The sequence below is a fragment of the Drosophila kikkawai genome, chromosome 2R, assembly GCF_030179895.1.
Source record: "Drosophila kikkawai strain 14028-0561.14 chromosome 2R, DkikHiC1v2, whole genome shotgun sequence".
Taxonomy (NCBI): domain Eukaryota; kingdom Metazoa; phylum Arthropoda; class Insecta; order Diptera; family Drosophilidae; genus Drosophila; species Drosophila kikkawai.
Window position 1 is genome coordinate 988755 of NC_091729.1, and position 23389 is coordinate 1012143.

Here is a 23389-nt window from a genome sequence, read left to right on the forward strand (position 1 = left end):
TATCGGCTGAAGAAGCCACTACCGGACGGTCAAAGGGTCGCAAGGGACAGCAAGAACACAAAGGTAGGCAGTTCGGAAAAACGGCATTGACAGCAGCACAAACAAGCAAAATGCAGGAAGTAAAATGTGTGTTCTGCAAATCTAATGATCACTTTATTACTACAAGTCCGTCATTCTCAGCTGCGGCTGTCATTACCCGGTTTAAATTTGCCAAGGGATTCCCACTTTGTATAAATTGTTTGAGAAAAGGCCATAATGTATCGGCATGCAAACTATCTCACTGCGGGGTATGCTCGAAACCCCACCATACATTGTTACATCGATACACTGCTGATGTGTCCATACCACAAACTGTAGATTCTGCGGCAAGCCATCTGGAGTGCTTGCTGCAGAGCATCCAAGCCCTGTATTATCAAATCACGCCAGCGTCATTGATGCACAGCAAGTTGTTTTGACGACTGCAGTTGTAAACATAAAAGGTAGCTCTTGTCAGATTCAGCCAGCCAGAGTACTTCTGGATTCAGGTTCCCAGGTTAATTTTATTACGGAGGAAATGGCAAGAGGCTTGCAGTTAAAGCGGATTCGAAAAGAAATTAATTTGTTGGGAATTGGAAAATCGAGCTTATCTGCGCACCAGGTGATGCAAACTACAATTAGTTCTCGCGTTCATGGCTTTCAAATGGTGTTTGATTTCGTCGTTCTTAAGTCTATTTCCTCCCACCATCCAGAAAAAGGCGTAGATGTTGAATCGCTTAACATTCCTAAAAAATTTCCCGCTAGCTGATCCAGCCTTTCATAAGCCTCAAAAAATAGATTTGCTGCTAGGAGCAGACGCATTCTTTGATTTGCTAAAAGATGGCCAAATTAAACAGAAAAACACACTCACTTTGCAAAACACTGTTTTTGGTTGAGTGGTGTCAGGGCGTTATAGATCCAAAGATCACCAAAGGACGTAAGTGTGCTCTATGGTAAGCACCGTGAATGAGTCTGGTCCACTGGAAAAATAAGTCAAACGTTTCTGGGAGTTGGAACAAGTTCCAAATGTGTCCGAGGACAAACGGTATACCCCAGAAGAAATGCTTTGTGAGAAAATCTTTGGAGAAACAGTTGTTCGTTTACCTTCAGGTCGATTGCAAGTCTCCTTACCTTTTAAATCAAGCCCAACATGTCTCGGATCATCGTTTGAGATGTCGAGAAGGCGGTTTCTATCGCTAGAGAGACGCTTATCTAAAAATCCGAACACACAATTAATGTTTAGTCAGTTCATGGAAGAGTATTTGGCTCTTGGGCATATGACTGCAATCGAGGGGTCAATACCGAAAGATCCACATTGTTTTATACCCTACCAATGTGTGGAACGTCCACAAAGCAAATCCACCAAGCTAAGAGTGTTTGATGCATCTTGCAAGACTACTTCGCAAATGTCGCTTAATGACCTTCTGATGGTAGGAGCTACAATACAACCATGCTTATATTCAACTCTCCTTAGATTTCGCTGTCGCAAATTCGCCCTTGTGGCAGACATAACTAAAATGTACCGTCAAGTGGAGATTGACGAGGCGCAGCGAATTTTCCAGTTAATTGTATGGAGAAGAGATCCTGTAAGCCCTTTACAAATTTATCGGCTGAATACTGTCACATATGGAACAGCAAGTGCCCCTTTTCTTGCAGTTAGATGCTTTAAATACCTCAGCGACAGCCATTTACAATCACATCCTAGAGGTGCAAGAGCACTTGCCAAAGATTTTTACGTTGATGATCTGCTCACTGGAGCAGATACAGAAGAAGAAAAAATCATTCTTCGTTGAGAACTCGTTAACATATTGGAACCTGCAGGCTTTGTTCTAACAAAATGGGCTTCGAATTGTGAAACTAATATGTATACCAAATCGAATGCAGAAATTTTACATGGAGATCTTGAAGACCTCAAAACACTTGGATTAATATGGAATCCGCAGGCTGATGTGTTTACCGCGTTAGTAAGGTATCTTCTGATCAGCTGGTAACCAAAAGATCAATCTTGTCCTTTATCGCTACTGTCTTTGATCCGTTGGGTTTGTTATGCCCAATTATAACCGAAGCAAAAATATTTCTTCAAGAGGCTTGGCTCTTGAGTCTAAACTGGGATGATCCTGTTCTCAAAGAATTTGAAAATAGGTGGAACCTAGTAAAAAATGACTGTTGGAAAAGTTGACTATACCGAGGTTTGTCGAAACAAGCAAGCAAGCAGTGTGTCATATTCATGGGTTCGCAGATGCTTCTACACGAGCCTATGGGTGCTGCCCATATGTTAAAGTGGTTGATCCAAGCGGGATATCTGTGCACTTATTAACAGCAAAATCTAGAGTAGCCCCTTTAAAAACAAAAACTATTCCTAAACTGTGGGAAGAAGTTCGCAGCATTATTGACTTTCCTGTAGAAAGCGTTGTACTGTGGTCCGATTCGGAAGTAGTTCTTCACTGGATACAAACTCACCCATCCCAGCTTGCTACATTTGTATCGAATCGAATTGCTTATATTCAGGACATTGTGCCATCAGCGGTTTGGCGGCATGTGCCAACAAAAGAAAATCCTGCGGATTTAGTGTCGCGAGGATGCTCTGTGGATGAGCTAAATAACCTCGTTTTGGTACAATGGTCCTAGTTTTTTACAGAAAGAAGCGGAATACTGGCCGCAAAACTCGCACTTTCAGCTCTCAAAAACAGAGTCAGAATTAGAATTCAAAAAGTCACGCGTCGCTCTTATCGCGGCCGATGGTGAGCTAAGCCCGATTCTCAATATTGTAGAAAGGTCATCTTCTTATCTAAAGGTGGTTCGCATAGTATCCTACATTTATCGATTTATTAACCTTCAAAAAAATTCTACTTGGAATTCAATTTGCCCGTCAGCGGACGAATTGGGAACGGCATTTCTTAAGGTAGTAGAAACGGTTCAACAGAAAGCCTTTGCAGATGAAATTGTGAAGCTGGAGAAATCAGCCAAATTGCGTGCGGGAATTCAAAAGTTAAATCCCTTTGTCTCGGTGGAACAACTTGGGAATTCATCATTCTCCCTGCTGCGAGTAGGTGGTCGTCTACTACATGCCCCCATTGCGCACAACGCTAAATTTCCCTTACTAATGCCAAAGAATTGCAAATTTGTGAATCTATATTTGAGACACTTACATAGAACCAACTGTCATGCGGGACCAAGGTCGTTGGTGGGACTTTTAAGACAATCAATCTGGTTAATAAACGCGCGCCGTGAGTGCAGTGCCATTGTAAGGCAGTGCGTCCATTGCTTTCACTACAAACCAAAACTTCTATCACAGATAATAAGTAATTTACCAAAAGATCGACTACAGGGAAATAGACCCTTTGAAGTAAGCGGAGTCGATCTGTTTGGCCCGGTCAAAGTCTCCCTAGGAATTCGTGGGAAGCAGCAGATAAAGATGTACATAGCAGTGTTTGTCTGTTTTGCATCAAAGGCTGTTCATTTGGAAATCGTGAAAGACTTGACATCTAATACATTTATTTTTTGCTTCTCCAGGTTTCTGGGTCGCCGCGGCCCTGTTGGCAAACTTTATTGAGACAATGCTACAAATTTTGTGGGTGCGGTACGAATCCTCAAGGAGCACATGGAACCCTTCGGCACCAACGACCAGAGCATCATGTCGTATGCTGCAGCACACCGATTCACCATCGAATTCATCCCGCCACACATTGGCGGTCTTTGGGAGGCGGCCGTAAAGTCGGCCAAGCACCTTTTGTTGAAGGCTACGGACAAGGCAATTCTCAAGGATGACGAGCTGCATACGGTCATCGTGGAGGTGGAAGTCGTGCTAAATTCGAGCCCGCTCATCGTGGACAGTGGCAGTCCCAACGAGGGAGAGGTTTTCACACCAGCGCATCTACTCGTAGGCACAACGCTAGCAACGCTGCCACCCGCATCCGCGCAGCCAAAGGCAGACTGCAACCTCACGTACTTGCAGAGATGGCAGCTAGTCTCAGCGATTAAACAACGATTTTGGAGCGACTGGTCGAGAGACTATCTACTGAGCCTACAGCAGCGTGGAAAATGGACCAAAGGCGTGGACAATCTTCAAGTCGGAACAGTGGTGGCGATTCACGAAGACAACGTTCCCCCCCAATTGTGGATAACAGGCGTAGTCGCAGAGGTCATTCCAGGACATGATGGGAAGGTTCGCGTAGCTGTAGTCAGAACAAAATCTGGCATATTCAAGCGGTCTATTCACCGCCTTGCACCTATTCCTATGTGTTGAAGCATGCATGCTGTCAACGCGGCCGATGTTCAGGCAATTCAGTGGCGACGTATATTTGAAACCCAATGTTTACATTTAGTAATAGAAGCTGAGCTTGCATGCTCATATAGCTAAAAGCTCTCTCTCTCACTTACTCACTCAAGAACCCATTATTTTGTAAATCAAACAGCCCAAGAAGGAGCTTTAATAAACTGTGAAATCACTCGCAATCTGGAATCGAAAGCGTTGAGAAGCCCGACTTTGTGTCCACACATGAATTGATTTGAAACATAATTTGCCGTACCGGCCAGTTCGCAATTGGGCGAACACTATGCTTGCAGTATAGGGACAGCTCTTGCCAGTCAGACCTGCAATCGGATCTTAATAACTTTCAGGCATTGTGTCTTGCTAATTTATTACATCTCAATAGCTCTAAATGCAAGCTGATGACATTTTCACGTGCCACTCCCATACGCTTAATGATTGCGCTCTGGAAAGAATAACTCTTGTTGACGATTTTGGTGTTCGCTTAGACCGTAAACTTTCGTTCTCTGAACTAATTTCGTGCATGGTTAATAAAGCCAGGGGCATGCTTGGTTTTATTAAGAGGTGGTTGAAGGAATTCGATTCCCCTTATGTAACGAAGAGCCTTTTTACTTCGTTAGTACGCCCTATATTGGAGTATGGTTCATGCGTCTAAAGTCCTCAATTCGGAATCCATATTAACCGTATTGAATCTGTACAAAAGAACTTTTTACTTTTCGCCCTCCGTGGCCTACCTTGGGATGCTGATGAGAGGCTACCGTCCTATTCTAGTAGACTTCTATTAATTAACTTACCCTCCCTAGTTAACCGTAGAACGATGCTTGGTGTCGTATTTCCTAACCACTTAATAAACGGTGATGTTGAGAGCCCCTATCTCTTAGGGCAGCTCAATTTCCACGTTCTACGACTAACATCCAGAACCCTTATCCCTTTATAGCCATATGACACTCTTATGTAGTTTTCATTAATTAGCTACTTCATTAGAACCTTGAAAGAGACCACTATATGTGTAATTTTGCTTGGATTTTGCTTGGATTATTTTGGTAACACGATTACGGTCACACCGACCGTAAAAGGTAAATAAAAAAACGGCCACCATTCGCGGCGTATTACTATGAATTTCTGAATTCCTCTTCGAAGTATTCTTGCATAAATAAATGCAGAATCCTTTAAATTTATGTTTTTAACCTATAATGCTTAAAATTAATTAATTAATTATATTAAATTAAATTAATTAATTAATTAATAATAATTAATTAATTAATTAATTATATTAAATTAAATTAATTAATTAATTATATTAAAATAATTTTAAATTAATTTTACAGCCCAAGAACCTTGCCACCGCAATACATATTATTTTCCCTAATTTTCTAATATTTTTTCAGTTCAAAAACCAGCGAAATGATATAAAAATAAAATTCTCATTGTGAGACCATACTGTCAATGAGCTAGCTAATACATTTTTCAATTACAATTTTCTTCATTAAACCCGTATTTCGCTATCGAGTATCTAGTATATTTTATGTAGATCTATCGAATATCGCGGCAATGAAGTAGCTAATGCATTATTCTAATGCATTAGAGCGCCATATAGTCGTCTTTCTCGCACTTGTGTAAAACGCTATAGCGCTGTCAAATCTTTAATGAAGTCTCTAATTAATGCGCCTGTGTCATATGTTTTTATATGTTTTTTTCTTTCCTAATTTTGCATGCGTTTTTATTTACTTATATGTTTATGTTATATCAAATTGTTTGGTAATGACATACCGGTTTCTTTATTGATTTTTGACGACTATTTTTACATAGTTAACATTGTCCGATTTAAGTGCTTTATGTACCGTTGTCTTCGATGATTTTCTGTCATTTTGATGGTAACTTATATATGCCTCTCCTAAATAAGTCCTTGTCCCTACTGGCAAAAAACTCAGCGATTTGATTTTCACAATCGTCCCTTGAACTCCATTGTCCATCAAAATTTTGCATGGCCAAAAACAGATGGTAATCGCTTGGGGCAATGTCCGGACTATAAGGTGGATGCATTAACACTTCCCAACCAAGTTCCCGTAGCTTCCGTAGCTGGTGACGCGTCACCAAAGATGTATGGGGCCTGGCGTTGTCATGATTGAACACAACGCCCTTACGATTCACCATGGCTGGCCGCTTCTGTTCAAGTGCAATCTTCAATCTCTCCAGTTGTTCACAGTAGAGGTCAGATAGATGATGGTTTGGCCATAGAGCAACACTTCATAATGGATAATTCCTCTGATATCCCACCATACACTCAGCAACACCTTCTGAGTTCAGTTCTGGTTTTGCCACCGTTTGAGACGACTCACCGTGCTTCGACCAGGTTTTTTACGCTTTATGTTTTCATATGTGATCCATTTCTCATCACCAGTGTAACCGATTCAGAAATGAGTAGAGTTTATTACGGTGCAACAAAGATTCGCAGATTGATACACGGTCGAAAAGGTTTTTTTTGGGATAACTCATGAGGCACCCTTACATCGAGCTTTTTTGTTAAATTTTTGGACTTTAAATGCCTATGGACTGTTTCCGTGCATAGTTGCAACTCCTCTGCGATGGTTCTAATAGTCACATGACGATCTCGATCCACTATTTCCATCATTTTATCTGTATCAACGGTCACTGGTCGTCAGAATGGCTTGGGTGTTTCGGTATCAAAATTGCCACTTCGGAATCGCCTAAACCTCTGTTCGGTGATTTCAATCAAAAGTTTGTTATCTCCTAAGACAGCAATAATCTGTCGGCGAGATTCCGCAGCAGTTTTTCCCTGTGCGAAATAAATTTTCAAAATTGCCCGAATTTCTGCGTTTGTGAACTCCATTTCAATCGATTATAACTTTTTAACGTGGAAGCTCATGTAAACAATCTATATATAATTTTAAAGGTGATACCAATACCTTTCAAACGATATACAACATTGCCATGTACGATTATATTTGACTTCACAAGCGAAGTGTGAAATGTGAATGTAAAAACCGGTATGTAATTACCAAACAACCTAATATTATATTTTTTTTTATATATATTGGAGTGCATTCGCTCTTGGATACAAGTGCTCTTTATTTTACGATCTTGTTATCGAAGTCTAATACTTTTGTTTTCGACTTGGCGAGACTGAACTTTGAACGTGGGAACGTGACAATTGGGTGATGGCTCATAAATGTTTAGTCTACTAGGAGGGACTGTCTGGAGTTTCAGATTGCATCCTTTGTGGAGCCTGGCTTTATTCCACTAGCCTTGGCTTTAGGATTCTTATAACCGTCTGGTTGCTATCAGGTGTGTACTGGATAAACTATGAGTAGCAAAGGGTGTGTTGGGCAAGTGTGATTGTGATAAGTGTTTACAGGGTATTCAATAATGTGTGTTGTGTGTGGACTTATTGTATGTAAACTTATAAGTAGGCAAAGGCAGAGTCCATGGGACTATGGGTATGTCACTATATATATTATATATATATTTGTACATTCTTGAATTCACAAATTTGATTCAAAAATATGTAGGTATTTATGTATTTAATTTACAGATAGAATAAGTTTCTTAAAAGACCCAGCAGCCGGCAGATGAGGCTCGTAACACGCACTTACATCAGTATATATGTATGTTTTATTATGCAGAAATACGTAGGTTACGTTAAGTTAATCAGGACGGCCCTCGTGGGGCCACACATAGGTCAATATGGCCCATAGCTAAGAGGAAATTCCTGAATGGACCTAGAGATAATTTATGCTGGTTTCGAGATCCTTGAAGATTAAGGTGTTTTTCGCAAGGGCAAGAAGTTCGCCTGGCTTCCTCCTTGAGGCATTTTCTAGCGATGCCAGAACCGGAGAGCCTAGGTATCTATTTCTTGCCCTCGTTAGGGCCGGACATTCGCAAATGAAATGCTCCAAGGTTTCGTTTTCTGCTCTTTCACTCGCCAGTCCGAAGCCTTCCTTTGCAAGTTCGTCCGCGGTCTCGTTACCGTCTATGCCTTGGTGGTTCACTGACAGTCGTGCTCAGGCTATCTAGTGACTCCCTTCTTGCCAGCACATTTTAAGAACTGACCCGGCGGCAGGCACTGCTCTGCATATCAGGGGCGTTGAGGTCAACCCCTACCAAAAACCATAATAGGTATATATCCCCTTGATATCCAAGCGCAACTGACAGCATGAAAGGCGACACAACGTCTGGTTGAATCAGGAAACTTGTCGCTACACGAAAAAACTAATGGATTCTTTTGTTCTTCACTATCAGAATGTTCGTAGTTTACTTGGCAAGCTCAGTAAGCTGCACGTCAATAGTGTCTCTTTCGATGCCAATGTAATTGTTTTTACAGAAACATGACTTAGCTCCTTTGTTTTCAACTGTAAAATTTTTTCAGGGAACTATACTGTGTATAGACGGGATCGTCCAATGCGAACTGGTGGTGGTGTCCTAATCGCGGTTAAATCCGATCTTGTTTCTAAAATTGACACTGATTTAGAGTTTGTGGCGGTTTATCGATTCCCAAATTCCAAAGTCTAGTTTTCGACGCATACTTACAAAATATATATACATGCTTACATACCGACTCCTTACATTTTAAAGAAATTTATTTTAATCTCCGACCGTCTGAGTCTGCATTCCAGCAGCACCGAGTATTTCTCAGTATACGTGTAAAATTCATCTCGACCAAGTCCGTGCGCAGTGAAATAAGGTCGAGCAAGAATACGAAGCTTGTTCGCAGCTTATTTCAGTTGGTTAAATTAAGGCAAAATATGACTACTCCTATTTCATTTACGAAAGATACGATCAGTTCAAGTCCAACCTCCTGCATCCCCAATTCCATTCCGTGTGGCTGTCGGCTTCCTCCATGCGATACATAAGTTTTCTGTGCCGATTATCTTCGGTGGCCGACTTGCCGAGACCTTTTCACAGCAGTTTATATAGAAAATTCGGACCCCTGTTGATATAGATACATAGAAGTACAGCGAGTGTGTAGATTCTATCTAACCGCCTTCGTTAACCCAGCAGACAAAGAGCGGACTTATTGGTGATGGATCCGAAAAATGACGCGCAAACGGACGAAAAGCAAAACTGTGGCGTTCTGTAGTGGTCAAAACAGGACGGAATAGCCTTCTCGGTCTATAAGGACCTACCAACTATGATATTTCCGTAAAGGTGGTTCTTGAAGACGCTAGGTTCGAGGGTGCGCATTCTCGCTGTGCTCGGATCCAGCTCGTCGGATGGGGCGGGGTTTTTTTCTCCCCTAGCTATCTTTGTTTATAACACAAATCATATAATGCGCAAGATAAACTAAATAAATCGGGCTCTAAAGTGGTAATGGAACAAATCAAATAAAGTACAGAATCCGCCGCGCGTAATCACCAGCTAGAAAAGGAATCCTGCTCGGTTATGGGATCACAGGTGTTATGTGTCCCGTTTCTCGACCCACCCAACCTTGACAACATATCTAAATTTGGCTGTTGTCCCAATTTAAAGTAAAATTTACATTTACTTCCTCTTAATAAATCTTGGCATGAGTACTCGACGAACGGAGATAATAATAATTTAAGCGACCATGTTTATGTTCATAAGAGTACAAAAAGATTTAATTTTAATATCATATTCCCTTAACACAGACAACTAACAGCTATATTTACAAGAAACATTAATTCAATCCGAGGTCATTTTTGTCGATAACTAAGTAATTAATTGGGTGGAATATCTCGTCTCAAATCATCTTGTATATATATTATAATCTTATACGCATATAAACGCTTACAAATACTCACAATAGCTCTTACTCTCACCGATGTATCATTGGGCCCAAGATGACTCCGATGTAGTTGCTGTATAATTAAGAATTTAGGTTACATATATATATAGAGAGAAAGATAGCACGGCCGCTGCAAGGCGCTTTAGTTGTCACTCATTTATTCTTTCTTAGCTCTTATGCCTCCAAAACTCCTACACTAAATTTTGACTGGTGCAATATGAATTGGGTTTAGGGGTTAGTTACGTAATACTGTGTAACACTGATGCATCTGCTCGCCGTTTTAAGCTGGTATCGGGGTCTAAATTCCGTTTTGGAGCTGAATCCCATCAATCTTTTCAGCCTCCCAGACCCTTTTCCTAGGCGTAGATTAGGAGCGGCTGCCTCGGCCCTTTGAGCGCGATCTTGGTTACGTAATCCCTCAGTCCAAGTGTCGGCACCCCCTTTTTGCTCAGATAGCGGGGTGTACGCGGCTATAGCCAAGTTAGAGAGAGTTGACGAAAAGCGCTGTCTAAGCCCTCTGGCCTAAACTAACGTCCGATGGTGTTGATAGCTCGCCGAATATAAATGGAATGATTGCACGTGAACTTTTTATATTATGCTTAAACTCCAAAAAAAATTCGGTTTTAGCTAAAAGCTTTAATATAGCGGTGAAATCGGGTGATGTTCTTGCATTCTTTCATTCCACCTGTGCAAGTGCAAGTGCATTAGCGAGGGTGGTTATAAGAGTTTGCTATCTTAATTGTACCTAAACATAAGCGTTACCTCAAGTTTTGTTTTTCCAAAAGGTGGATACTACAGTTCCTCGGGAATATGCCGAAAACGTATTCTTAACGGACACTGAAACGTACAGTGGGCGGCCAAATAGCGGACTTACAGCAACAGGTTTGCTTAATTGTCGAAACCTGACCCGAAAACGGATACTGAAACGGGCGAACACTGGAACCCGTGGAAATGCAGAAAATGTCCCGCTAACGGACACTGAAACGTACCGCTCACGTTAAAAATCTTTTCGCCAGCGAAATTTCTAGAAATCGGTGGATAGTTCTTCTCCTTCCTTCATTTGTCGCGTGCCTGCTTTTGTTATTTCACTGCGAATAAGCGAGAGGCAAATACTAAGTGGAGGGAAAGGAGTTATTCTTGCATGATCTCTCTGTCGCACGTCGCCTCGTTGTAATTGTTGTTGCTCAACTCATTTGGTTGAAGGAATTTATACCGTCACGTCTCATTTCCATTTGACCAGCGAGTTGTGCGGACGCGAGTTAACAGTTTTTTACAAGACGCACGAGTTTAAAACGGTAAGTGTTAAATTTAAATTTTATTAATATGTACTAATTTACTAATATCTGATCTGATTGCCGATGAAGTGGTGCCCCAATGCTCCTGGCGTTGGACGGACACGAAAATGTGCATTAAAACGTCATCCGTCAGAGGGATATTTTTCGTATATTTTTGAATGATTAGTAGCATTATATATTATAGTAGTTGTTCAGGTCAGGAGCTTTCGTTTCCCCCCCGCGCGACTCCGAAGCGCTCCTGCTTCCTCAAAGCTCCTCAGCGCGCTCTCACTCCTTAGCGCGCTCTCGCTCTCAGCTTGCGCTCTTGCGCAGCTTGCTCTCTCGCTCTTCCAGCAGAGGCTTTTGACTCTGGGCGATCGGCGGCTCTCTCACTCCAACTTGTACAATTAATTCCTATATTGAACTCCAATAAAGCGGACCAAGTCCACGATTTATATTCTGAAAATAACCACGCCCCCCCGGCCTACTACTATTTCTCTTCGTTCGGTGGTGACTTTTCGCTATTTCTACGGTGTTTTCGGTGACTGCGGCGCGGGAGTGATTTATTTAATAATTCGTGTGCTGATCTGGAAACTGAAGGAAGACTTTCCCCCCGTCGAGCCGAACATTTTGGTCCTTCGAGCCGGATTTTTGGATATTTGGATTTTTTCTGGATTTTTGGATTCCGGAGTTTTTTCAACCCCTTACCAGCAGTTCTCGGCGTTTCTCAGCATTTTCCAAGATAAGTACGAATTATTCCGTCGCCCCCTCACTGCCGGTCTTCAGCAGTAGTCCGAACAATTAATTTCGGCCACTCTGCTGCAAGATTAATTTCCGTGTCGACTCCAAGAGCGAGTTTTCCTGACAACGGCAGTTGAGGAATTTTCCAATTCCTATTTTCCATTCCATAAAATTGGCAAATTTTTTCAATCCGTCTCCGTTTTAAACGTCGCCATATTCTTTTTCGTCCGCTTTCCTCTACATAATGGCATTTATCCGTACATCAATGTACAAAACGGTTCCGACACAAGAATAAAAATTACATACATATGTCCATACATATCGGCTTACTTTATTAAGCACGATAGAAAATAAAATTCCATAATAAAAAATTGCTAATCAGTGATGCCAATTTGTCCTTTTTCCGGACAGATCTGTCCTGTTTTTAACGCTTCATCCGGAAAAAATTGAAAATCATCCGCATACCTGAAATCTGTCCTTTTTTTAGATTTTTCATCCGGAAATCTTTCCTTTTTTTGTAAATCTAATATTAATTCTTTTTTTTCTAAAATAGTTGCTTTCGCGCTCCAATTTTAATGTATTATTAGCTGTAAAATATGAAACAGGTGGCAGCTGCCATACTTAGATCGATAGTTTGGTAAAAAAAAATCATCGAAAAACAAGAAAGGAAGCTAACTTCGGCACGCCGAAGTTTGTATACCCTTGCAGATTGCTTTTCATATTTATGTCATAAATTATAATGCCGAAAACAGACACTAAACTGAGTTACATACCATTTTACCTATACTTATTATGTTTACAGTTTGACAGTTACAGTTATACATTCCCAGCTTTACATTTTCTCTACATCTGCGGATCGCTTCTATGGCTGCTATATGACATAGTTGTCCGACTTTCATAAAATGTATACCAAAATTCTATAATAATAAGTAAAGCTCATATCTCAGAGTAGATGAAAATACGTTAAAAAACAACGAAGTTATAACTTTTTCTATTACTTTCCCTATCGTTCCTATGGCAGCTATAAGATATAGTCGTCCGATTTTCATAAAATTTTTACCAAAATTTTGAAATAATACCAGAAGCTCATGTGTCAAAGTAGATTAAAATACGTTGAAAAACAACGAAGTTATAATTTTTTTGATTGATTTCCCGATCGTTCCTATGGCAGCTATAAGATATAGTGGTCCGATTTTCATAAAATTTTTACCAAAATTCTGGAATAATATAAAAAGGCTATATCTCAAAAATGATGGAATAATATTGAAAAACAGCCAAGTTAAAATTTTTTTTCTAAAAATTTATCGAACATTTGTATGGCAGCTATATGATATAGTCGTCCGATCCGGCCCGTTCCGACATATATAGCAGCGAGAGTATATAGAAGACTATATGCAAAGTTTCATTCAGATAGCTTTAAAACTGAGGGACTAGTTTGCGTAGAAACGGACAGACGGACGGACAGACGGACAGACGGACATGGCTAGATCGACTCGGCTGTTGATGCTGATCAAGAAAGTATATTCTTTATAGGGTCGGAAACGTCTCCTTCACTGCGTTGCAAACTTCTGACTGAAATTATAATACCCTGCAAGGGTATAACAACTCTATTTACGGTTTACTTGAAAATACTTCAACATTTTGGTCAGAAGTGAAGCGGTATCGGGATTCTGCAGGCAACCCCTATGAGGACGTGGTGAATTTTGCTCTCAGCCTGCTTTCATTGCCATGGTCAAATGCTGAAGTAGAGAGAGATTTTAGCCAAGTAAACTTGGTGAAAACCAAAATTAGGAACCGATTAGAGGTGGATACATTAAATGCCATTTTGGCAATCAGGTAAATATATATATATTTTCAAAAATTTACCACATATAAATTCATGTACATGTATTCTTTCTTCAGATTCGGATTGCGTCACCATAAGTTATGCTGTCATAATTATAACTTGCCTGAGAAGTACCTCCAATTAATTGGCTCCATGGCTACATATGAGGACAGCAATGATGATGACGGGAAAATAATAGAAGATGCCTTAAAACTATTATCTTAATAATAAAAAATAATAATAGTGAAAACAAACTTTTTGTCCTTTTTTTCTATCCTTTTTTAAATATTTTCATCCTTTTTTTCCTGTTTTTTTTCTCAATCTGTCCTTTTTTTTCGAAAACATTTTGGCATCACTGTTGCTAATAGTCAAAATACAGTCCGCTATCATCCATATATATACATACATATTATTATATTATAAATACAGATTATATTTTCTCCATATAATATATATATATTACACATTATATTTTCATCCTCATACACATATGTACATACATTCCACATACATTTACATACAACATTTTTAAAAAAGAAAAAAAAAAACAACCAAGAAAATAAAACATAATAAATAAAGAATAAAATATTAAAACAAATTTTGTAAGCCAGTGTCCGTCTTTTTTCTGCATTTTATTGGCGCGCCTTACATACATAGTTCCGCTGCCGTCGCAACATCTGCATACTTACATACATACATAACTAAGAGCTTTACATTCTTTACAACGAACATTGAATTGAGAAAAAAAGGTGTCAGGTGTTCCGATCCCACCATTCCGATCGAATTATTTTTTCCTTATAATTAATATTTTTATTAATTAATAATTAATCAATTAATTGCTCATTTAATAATTTTTAAAGTTTTGCACGCGATAAATATCCGCAATTGTCAAGGGTACTCCATATATATTTTCTTTGCATTTATTGGGTTATTATTAAATACGAAAATAATAAACAACTCGGCAGTTCCATTCCGCAATTATTTATAAATATAAATAAATTTCCATTCTCGTCGCATTTGCTCCAATTAATATTGGCTCCACTACAAATAAATTTCGATTCTCGTCGCATTTGCTCCAATTAATATTGGCTCCATTACAAATAAATTTCCATTCTCGTCGCATTTGCTCCAATTAATATTGGCTCCATTACACATAAATTTTCCATTCTCGTCGCATTTGCTCCAATTGATATTGGCTCCTCTACACATATTTTCGATTATCGTCGCTTCTACGTCAAGTAAATTTTTTCCAGTTTATTTACTTGCAATTCTGAGATTGGTTAATTCCACCATCCAACATCTACCATCCGGCATATTCCTGCCATCCATATTCGCTTCGTTTTGACCGTCTCACATTTCTACTCCGGCGATTTAGTATTGGGAGCAAATAATTCTACGATTTGAATTTTATTGGTTAATTCTGAGATTGATTAATTCTACCATCTACCATCTACCATCCTAGTTCTGCGGCATATTCTTGCCATCCATATTCGCTTCGTTTTTACCGTCTCGAGCCAGAAGAAGGAGGCAGCGCAGTTAGCGCCTTCAATAGATGGAAGTCAAATGCGGGAACCGAGTCCGAGAAACACGGGCGCGGGACCGTCAAGTAATTTGAGATCCAAATCCAAGGGCACTTTAGACGGTATTTTGCTTGAGTTCATAGCAACCAGCGACCGTCTTGTCAAATTTGAAAGCCAGATATTTACGGCATCCTCTTCCGAGCCTAGTTTGTTTACCTTAAAGATCCGTCTGGATCAGACACAAGCCTTATGGGAAAAGGTTGAACGGGAGTATGAAACCGCTTCCAAAGCAGCTCTTCGCGAAGGAGGTAGCGGAAATCTTCCGTTACTGCAAAACAAATATGAGCACTGCTATGCGGTGTTCGAAAGATGTGCTTCGAAGCTAAATGAAGACATCGCCCGTATGTCCGTCCCCACTTCACCGCCAAGAACAGCTCCGCCGATAGAGACATTCTCCAGGGGTTGCAGTCTTCCGCCATGCGATACCGAGATCTTTGACGGAGATTATCTGCGCTGGCCCACCTTTCGTGACCTGTTTACGGCCATTTATGTAAACAATTCCAGGTTGACTTCAGTGGAAAAGCTTTTACACTTAAACGCCAAAACTAGCGGCGAAGCTCACGCCATTGTGGCCAAGTCTCCGCTGACTAATGATGGGTTCCAATCCGCGTGGTCAGCGCTTCAGGATCGCTTTGAAAATAAGCGATTGTTGGTAAACAGCCAACTAAAAATCCTGTTTAGTCTTCCGACCCTAGGCAGTGAATCAGGCACGGCCTTGAAAGATCTGCAGAGCACAATCCAAGGGTGCTTGATAGCCCTCGAGCATTCCCAAATTTCCACGGAAAATTGGGACTGCCTTCTAATTTTTCTAATCTCCTCCAAGTTGCCGAAGGTCACTCTCTCGTTATGGGAGCAGTCCTTGACCAATAAGTCCGCGATCCCAGCCTGGGAAGAAATGAATTCCTTTCTCGAGGAGAGATATCGGACGTTAGAAGCAATTGAGGATGTCCGACCCAATTCTTCCAGCACACAGCATTCAAGGGAGCCCAGAAGTGCACAACCAAGGAGGGTAAATACCTTCGAGACACAAGTCGGGCCACGCGCACGATTTTGCGATCTCTGCTCCAGAGAGCCTCATCCAGTTCGGCTTTGTCCGCGGTTTTTGCAGATGACTCAACCACAAAGAGCATCATACCTTAAACAAAAGAGACTGTGCCTTAATTGCTTTGCAAGGGGATATAATCTTCGTGAATGCCCGAGCAGTTGCTTCACATGCAGGGGACGGCATAATACGCTCTTGCACAAAGATACTCCGTCTAACGCTGTTAGCACAGCGCCGGCTCACCCTCCAGAGCAGCCAATCTCAAACACGTCAGTTCATTTCGCCTCCAACCAACAAGGAGTACTTCTAGGTACGGCCATAGTTCATGTGTGCCACCGAGGAGAGAATTTTCCAGCACGTGCCCTGATAGATTCAGGCTCCGAAGGCACTTTCATTTCTGAGAGGCTTGCCAACCGGATTAAACTTCCATTTCAAGCCGTAACAACAAGAGTCACAGGGCTCAACCAAGCCAATTCCGGTGTCTCACAAAAAATGTGTCATTTCCAGATGGGCACTCCGGCCAAACCTATGCTCAAGATCGACACGACGGCGTTTGTGCTGCCGAACCTGGCCGGCAATCTTCCGACAAGCACAATTGACCGAAACATTCTTGATAGGCTGCCAAATATGCCATTGGCAGATCCGTCGTTTTTCCAGCCGTCTCAAATAGACCTTCTTCTAGGTGCGGATATTCTTCCGTCTGTCCTGCTATCGGGCTGGAGGCCAAACGTATGTGGGTCCTTATTAGCGCAAGAGACCATTTCGGGTGGATTTTGACCGGCCCATTGTCTTCAACCACTAGTAGGGTTTCGTCTTTCACCACACAAATATCCATAGAGTCCGAAGCAACCATGGAAACACTTCTCACAAAATTTTGGGAGGTGGAGGATCTTCCATGTAGACTGGTAAAGGAGACGGACAAGTTGTGTGAAGACTTTTTCGTCCGAACAACTACCAGATCCTGCGACGGGAAATATATAGTATCCCTGCCCTTCAAAGATTCAGAGCACATTGACTTGGGGCATTCCAGGAGTTCCGCACTCGCACAGTTTCTGAGGAATGAGACTCGCTTGAAGAAGGAGCCCGCTCTCAAAGACACTTATGACTCAGTGATCCAAGAATATATCGATCTTGGACATATGAAGCCGGTGCCTCCGAATACCGACAAGATAAATTTCTATCTCCCCCATCATGCAGTATTTAAGCCCGAAAGTGCGACCACGAAAGTTCGCGTAGTTTTCAACGCATCCAGTCCTTCTTCCAATGGGAACAGCCTTAATGACATTCTGTATCCAGGGCCAGTACTGCAGTCCGATCTCACTCTTCAAATCCTGAAGTGGCGGACGTTTAAATTCGTTTTCAATGCCGACATCACCAAGATGTATCGGCAAATTCTCCTAAACCAAGAGCACACTCCGTTTCAGAGAATTCTCTTTCGAAATGGCCAAGGGGATATATCCGACTTCGAGCTTCAGACGGTCACGTTTGGAGTGAATTGTGCCCCTTTCCTGGCCCTACGACGATGTGCTAGCAGGAGCCCATACAGAGGCTGAAGCTATTTTAGCCATTCGGGAGCTGCAAGCAGCTCTGGACTCAGCTGGATTCCCTCTCCGCAAGTGGACATCGAATGAACGTGCACTCCTTAAAGCACTTCCTAAAGAGCATCTACTTTCGACTGATTTTCTTGATCTCGAAGAGGTCAGCACCACTAAGACATTGGGAGTACGGTGGAACGCTACGACGGATGAGTTCTATTTTGTCCCAACAGAGGTCACCATTCAGGCAAACTATTCGAAACGCGACGTCTTATCCCAAATCGCGAAGTTGTTCGACCCAGCTGGGTGGCTCTCCCCATTTGTGGTTCAGGCCAAAATCCTGATGCAGGATATCTGGTTAGCCAGCGTCGAATGGGATGAGTTTCTTCCTGCAGAACTACTACATCGCTGGCATGATTTCCTTCGGAGCTACAGTTTCCTCCACCAAGTTCGCATCCCGCGTTGGGTACATTTTCAACCAGGTGTACAAGTCCAAATCCATGGTTTCTGCGATGCCTCCCAAAAGGCTTATGGCGCAGCGATTTACGTTCGCATCCAGCGTGATGGAATCATTTCAGCAAATCTTCTAACGTCAAAGACCAAAGTCGCTCCGGTAAAAACCGTCTCGCTCCCGCGTCTAGAACTGTGTGGAGCCGTCCTTCTGGCAGACTTGTGGACTGCAATTCTGCCTCAGATTCCTTTCGGTCGTATAGAATCTTTTCTATGGACTGTTTCCACTATTGTGCTGGCATGGTTGAACAAGCCACCATGTCAGTGGACGACCTTCGTCGCAAATAGAGTCACAAAAATCGCTCAAAACACTGATGCCAGCCAGTGGTCTCACGTGCGTTCCGAGCACAACCCAGCAGATCTAGCCAGTCGTGGAGTAGCGGCTGAAGAGTTAGCTACCAGTGAGCTATGGTGGCATGGGCCTTCATGGCTAACTCAGCCACAAGACTCCTGGCCTGCACCTTATGAATCAGTTTCCGACATCGACATCGAGAAGCGACCCATACGTTGCCATTTAGCATGCCCGGAGCAGGACATGCTCGAGCGGTTCTCCAAGCTCGACAAGGCACTACGAGTTTTCGCCTATGTTCAGCGCTTCATCCAGCGCTCGCAAAAACGACCTATTCCAGGCGAGCTGCAGCTATCCAATACAGAGATTTCCACAGCTGAGCGACTCCTAATTTTCATAACACAGCGCAGATACTTTGCGCTTGAATATGCCTGCCTGAGCCAAAAGCGGCCAATTCCAGCATCCAGTTCTATTAAGAACATGAATCCCTTCCTTGATCCTCACGGCCTCATCAGGGCGTGTGGTCGGGTAACGGCCTCCGAAGTCCTCCAATATGATGAACGACATCCGATCTTTCTTCCATACAACTGTCAGTTGGCGCGTCTCCTTGTATCCTTTACGCATCGCATCTCCTTGCACGGCGGTAATCAGCTAATGGTACGCCTGATCCGCTCAAAATTCTGGATACCAAGGGTCAAGAACTTAGTCAAGTCTGTAATTTTCTCCTGCAAAATATGTGTGATCCACAAAAAGAAGTTGCAGACCCAACTCATGGGCGAATTACCAAAAGAAAGAACGTCCTTTTCGCGGCCTTTTACGTACACGGGCATGGATTATGCCGGACCGTTTGATATAAAGAACTACACCGGGAGAGCCTGCCTGATTACCAAGGGCTATGTGCTGGTGTTTGTATGTTTCTCCACGAAGGCCATCCATTTAGAGCCTACTTCGGACCTCACAACAGAGAAATTTCTCGCAGCATTCGCCCGATTCGTTTCGCGGAGAGGGTGCCCTCGACAAGTTCAGTCGGACAATGGGAAGACCTTTGTTGGTGCAGCCGCAGTGCTGTCGCGTGAATTTCTGCAAGCTGTCAAGGAGTCCGTGACGAATGCTTATAGTCACCAGAAACTCCTGTGGCAATTCATACCACCAGGAGCCCCGCACATGGGAGGATTATGGGAAGCTGGAGTTAAAAGCTTCAAGACGCTGTTTTATAAATCCACAGCCACTCGAAAGTATACGTTCGAAAACTTTCTACATTGCTGGCCAAGATTGAGGCCTGTCTTAATTCGCGTCCACTCGCCTCGATGTCCGAAGACCCCACAGACTTGTTGGCACTCACGCCAGGTCATTTTCTCGTAGGTGGACCCCTTCTCGCCACCGTCGAACCCGAAATTAAGGGTGCGTCCACTTCTATTATCAACCGGTGGCAGCACCTTAAGGCCCTTCATCAGCAATTCCGCCTGAGATGGAAGGAAGAGTACCTCAAGGAGCTCCACAAGCGAACAAAGTGGCAAGTCCCCACAAGAAATCTCGAGGTGGGCGAGATGGTTATAATCAAGGACGATAATCTGCCCTCCACTGAGTGGCGGCTCGGCAGGATTGACTCCGTGTTTCCCGGACCCGATGGTCATGTCCGAGTAGTGAATATTCGTACTGCTCGGGGAATCGTTAAGCGCCCTGTCGCAAAAGTCGTATTGCTTCCGGGGGCGACCTCCGAAAAATCTCAATAACTAGCCGTATCCTCACTCCGTAGTTTGCTTCTTTCGCTAGTTTTAAGTCATATTTTCGACTCCATACTAATTCTTTTTTTGTATCCTACTCCAGATTATAAACAATGTTCCCACGTCTACGTAGCGCCGTCGAAATGGAGAGCAGTCGTACACGAGGTATAAATTCCTACCGTTGCCGAGTTTGCCACGGAGTCCACCCTCTACGGAAGTGCCGCAGATTCTTGCGGCTGAGCATCGAAAAGAGGCTCCGCGCGGTCCTCGCGAATCGCTATTGCGCCAACTGCTTGGCTCACGAGCATTCGGATGGAGCGTGCCGCCGTGGCGATCGGTGTAAGATCTGCAGCGGAGAGCACCACACACTGCTGCATATGCAGGAGCAGCCGCTGTATTTACGCCGTTCGCGTCAGTTGACGCCGCCCTCTCGTCGCGCTCGAGCTTTTCACCACCACGTTTCGGCCTCTCTTCACCACGCGGCGGCCTCTCCTCGGCGCTCTGCGGCCTCTCCTCAACGCTCTTCGGCGGCCTCTCCTCGGCGCTCTTCGGCCTCGCCTCGGCGCTCTGCGGCCTCTCTTCAGCTTTCGTCGGCCTCTCCACGAACCGCGGCATTCGCCCCGCAGGGAGTTCCGACAGGGCCTTCACTGGCCACGTTGCTTCAGCGATACCGCGTGAACCTCCTCCCGACCGCGCTGGTGCGGATTGACACCGGGATGCGAGTGTTCGACACAGCGGCACTTATCGACCCATGCACGCCTATTGGCGCGTCGCTGGCGACTTCTTTGCGACTTTCAACGACAGCGGTGGGTGCTGAACAGATCTGCTCAGCCACCGTCGGCTCGAAAACGAACGCCCATGTCCGGCTCGACCTCGTTTTCAAAGTGGAGCCTCACGTGCGCGTCCGCACTCCGATCCGACAGTTGGATGAGACTGTGCGGGCCTATTTCAAGGACATCACCTTGGCTGATGAACGATTCTACCTTCCGGCTACGATCTCCGTCATCCTGGGTGCGGATGTGTACCCCAAAGTTATGCAGCCTGGGTTCCTGAAAGTGCAGGATGGATTGCCGGTGGCCCAAAGCACCGTATTTGGATGGGTCCTGTCCGGGGCCTGTCACACGCCGATGTGAGGAGCAGACTTTATTGCAACCCATAGTGATTGCAAGGGGGGCGGAATGTTCAGGTCAGGAGCTTTCGTTTCCCCCCCGCGCGACTCCGAAGCGCTCCTGCTTCCTCAAAACTCCTCAGCGCGCTCTCACTCCTTAGCGCGCTCTCGCTCTCAGCTTGCGCTCTTGCGCAGCTTGCTCTCTCGCTCTTCCAGCGGAGGCTTTTGACTCTGGGCGATCGGCGGCTCTCTCACTCCAACTTGTACAATTAATTCCTATATTGAACTCCAATAAAGCGGACCAAGTCCACGATTTATATTCTGAAAATAACCACGCCCCCCCGGCCTACTACTATTTTTCTTCGTTCGGTGGTGACTTTTCGCTATTTCTACGGTGTTTTCGGTGACTGCGGCGCGGGAGTGATTTATTTAATAATTCGTGTGCTGATCTGGAAACTGAAGGAAGACTTTCCCCCCCTCGAGCCGAACAGTAGTATAGTATTAGTATTAGTATTAAGTAAGAAAAAACCTGAAGTAAAATGTTTATTTATAAAGTTAAATAATAATAAATAATGATCAACATAAATAAATGCATGTTTCATTTACATTTAAATAAAACCGAAATACTAAAAATATTGTAGATGTCAAAATGTATCTTAAACGTATCGTCAAAAGACCGCAAACGGTACTTTTTTGGGTATCGCCTCCGGTCCGCAAACGGTACTTTTGGGTGTTCGTAAAATATTCCGTTTGTAATATTTTTAACGAAGCTTTTGTCTGCCCGGAAAACTAAGGGCCGTCAGAATAAACCTTTGTCTGCTGTGACGCCTCCTTTCGCCCAGGTCGACTTCCACCAAAGTGTCACCCCAAATACTACGATAATTCCATGTCCTAAAGATTCGATTTGTGTACAACAGAGAATCATCCAGTCTGTTTCTGTCCACGTTTTCTTCAAGTGACGATACATCGTTTTTCTTACATAAAAAAAAATAAATTGTGAGCAAATTGCTTTGCCAGAGGTTACCAAATCCGGGATTGCACCACCTCCCTCAGCTTTTCCACGTGCCAGAATCTACATCACACGTTGTTGCATCCAAGAAATGTTCACGCCAAAGGGCGCTTATTTACAAGAGGGTGTATGGTAGTCCAGCCTCTAGAGATCTAGTAACGATTTACTTACGACCAAATAAGGAGTTCCGACGCACATCGTGCAAAACCCCGAAAGTACCCACGTTTTATTTATCAAGTGCATTTCAGCTTCAAGCCGCCCCCCTCCATTTCACATACAAACCTTCATCTTAAATTGTGTTTGTTTGTTTTATATTTGATCCGTAAAAATAATAACAACACTACATAAAAATTATTGACTTTCCATTTCATTTGTGTAATTAAAACTTCCAATTAAAAAAAAAAATACTTTTTAAGCGTGCAATAATGTCAAAGTATCAAAATAAATAAGAATTCAATAAAATTCCAAAACTCGGCACCAAATTCAACCGTATAATTATCAGGTATTTATGTATATTAAACAACTAAGCGATGCACATGGTTCGAGTTAGTTGAGTGTGCATTAATAACGGCTGCGGTGGGACTGCCAGTTTCTGCCGATTTTTCTTCCCTTGATGAAACCAATATTACACTTCTAGAGGGTCCTTTTTTACCCTGTAAATGGACAATATTTTATTTTTAGTTTTATACATATAGATAAAGCA

At 42.9% G+C, this 23389-nt stretch overlaps 3 protein-coding genes across 8 annotated transcripts in view; 2 read left to right on the plus strand and 1 right to left on the minus strand.

Moving 5' to 3' along the window:
• Window positions 1–3616: 3616 nt before the first annotated feature.
• On the plus strand, window positions 3617–4261 carry LOC138928003 (uncharacterized). Its single transcript, XM_070283892.1, has one exon. It carries the CDS (start codon window positions 3617–3619, stop codon window positions 4259–4261), a length of 645 nt encoding a protein of 214 aa, XP_070139993.1.
• Window positions 4262–15452: 11191 nt separating this feature from the next.
• LOC121502051 (uncharacterized) lies at window positions 15453–19950 on the plus strand. Its single transcript, XM_041774670.2, has 5 exons — window positions 15453–16478; window positions 17019–17240; window positions 17393–18008; window positions 18076–19754; window positions 19825–19950. The coding sequence occupies exons 1-5, from the start codon at window positions 15453–15455 to the stop codon at window positions 19948–19950; spliced, it is 3669 nt and encodes a 1222-aa protein (XP_041630604.2).
• A 3030-nt stretch (window positions 19951–22980) lies between these two features.
• conu (Rho GTPase-activating protein conundrum) overlaps window positions 22981–23389 on the minus strand; it is a 115593-nt gene continuing 115184 nt past the window's right edge. For 5 of the 6 annotated variants that reach the window (XM_070283737.1, XM_070283736.1, XM_070283738.1 and 2 more), the window contains one exon: window positions 22981–23339. In XM_070283737.1, coding sequence (XP_070139838.1) covers window positions 23202–23339 — 138 coding nt within the window. In that variant the 3' untranslated portion in view covers window positions 22981–23201. The remainder of the gene's footprint in view (window positions 23340–23389) is intronic. The other variant, XR_005990787.2, reaches the window with a different exon arrangement.

What these genes read in the sequence shown, in the direction of transcription:
- LOC138928003 (XM_070283892.1), top strand. Translation starts at nt 3,617, where the DNA reads ATGGAACCCTTCGGCACCAACGACCAGAGCATCATGTCGTATGCTGCA.
- LOC121502051 (XM_041774670.2), top strand. Translation starts at nt 15,453, where the DNA reads ATGCGGGAACCGAGTCCGAGAAACACGGGCGCGGGACCGTCAAGTAAT. An exon ending in GGTCACGTTTGGAGTGAATT is followed by an intron (nt 18,009 to 18,075) that starts GTGCCCCTTTCC and finishes AAGCTATTTTAG; the next exon opens with CCATTCGGGAGCTGCAAGCA. An exon ending in AGGGCTATGTGCTGGTGTTT is followed by an intron (nt 19,755 to 19,824) that starts GTATGTTTCTCC and finishes AATTTCTCGCAG; the next exon opens with CATTCGCCCGATTCGTTTCG.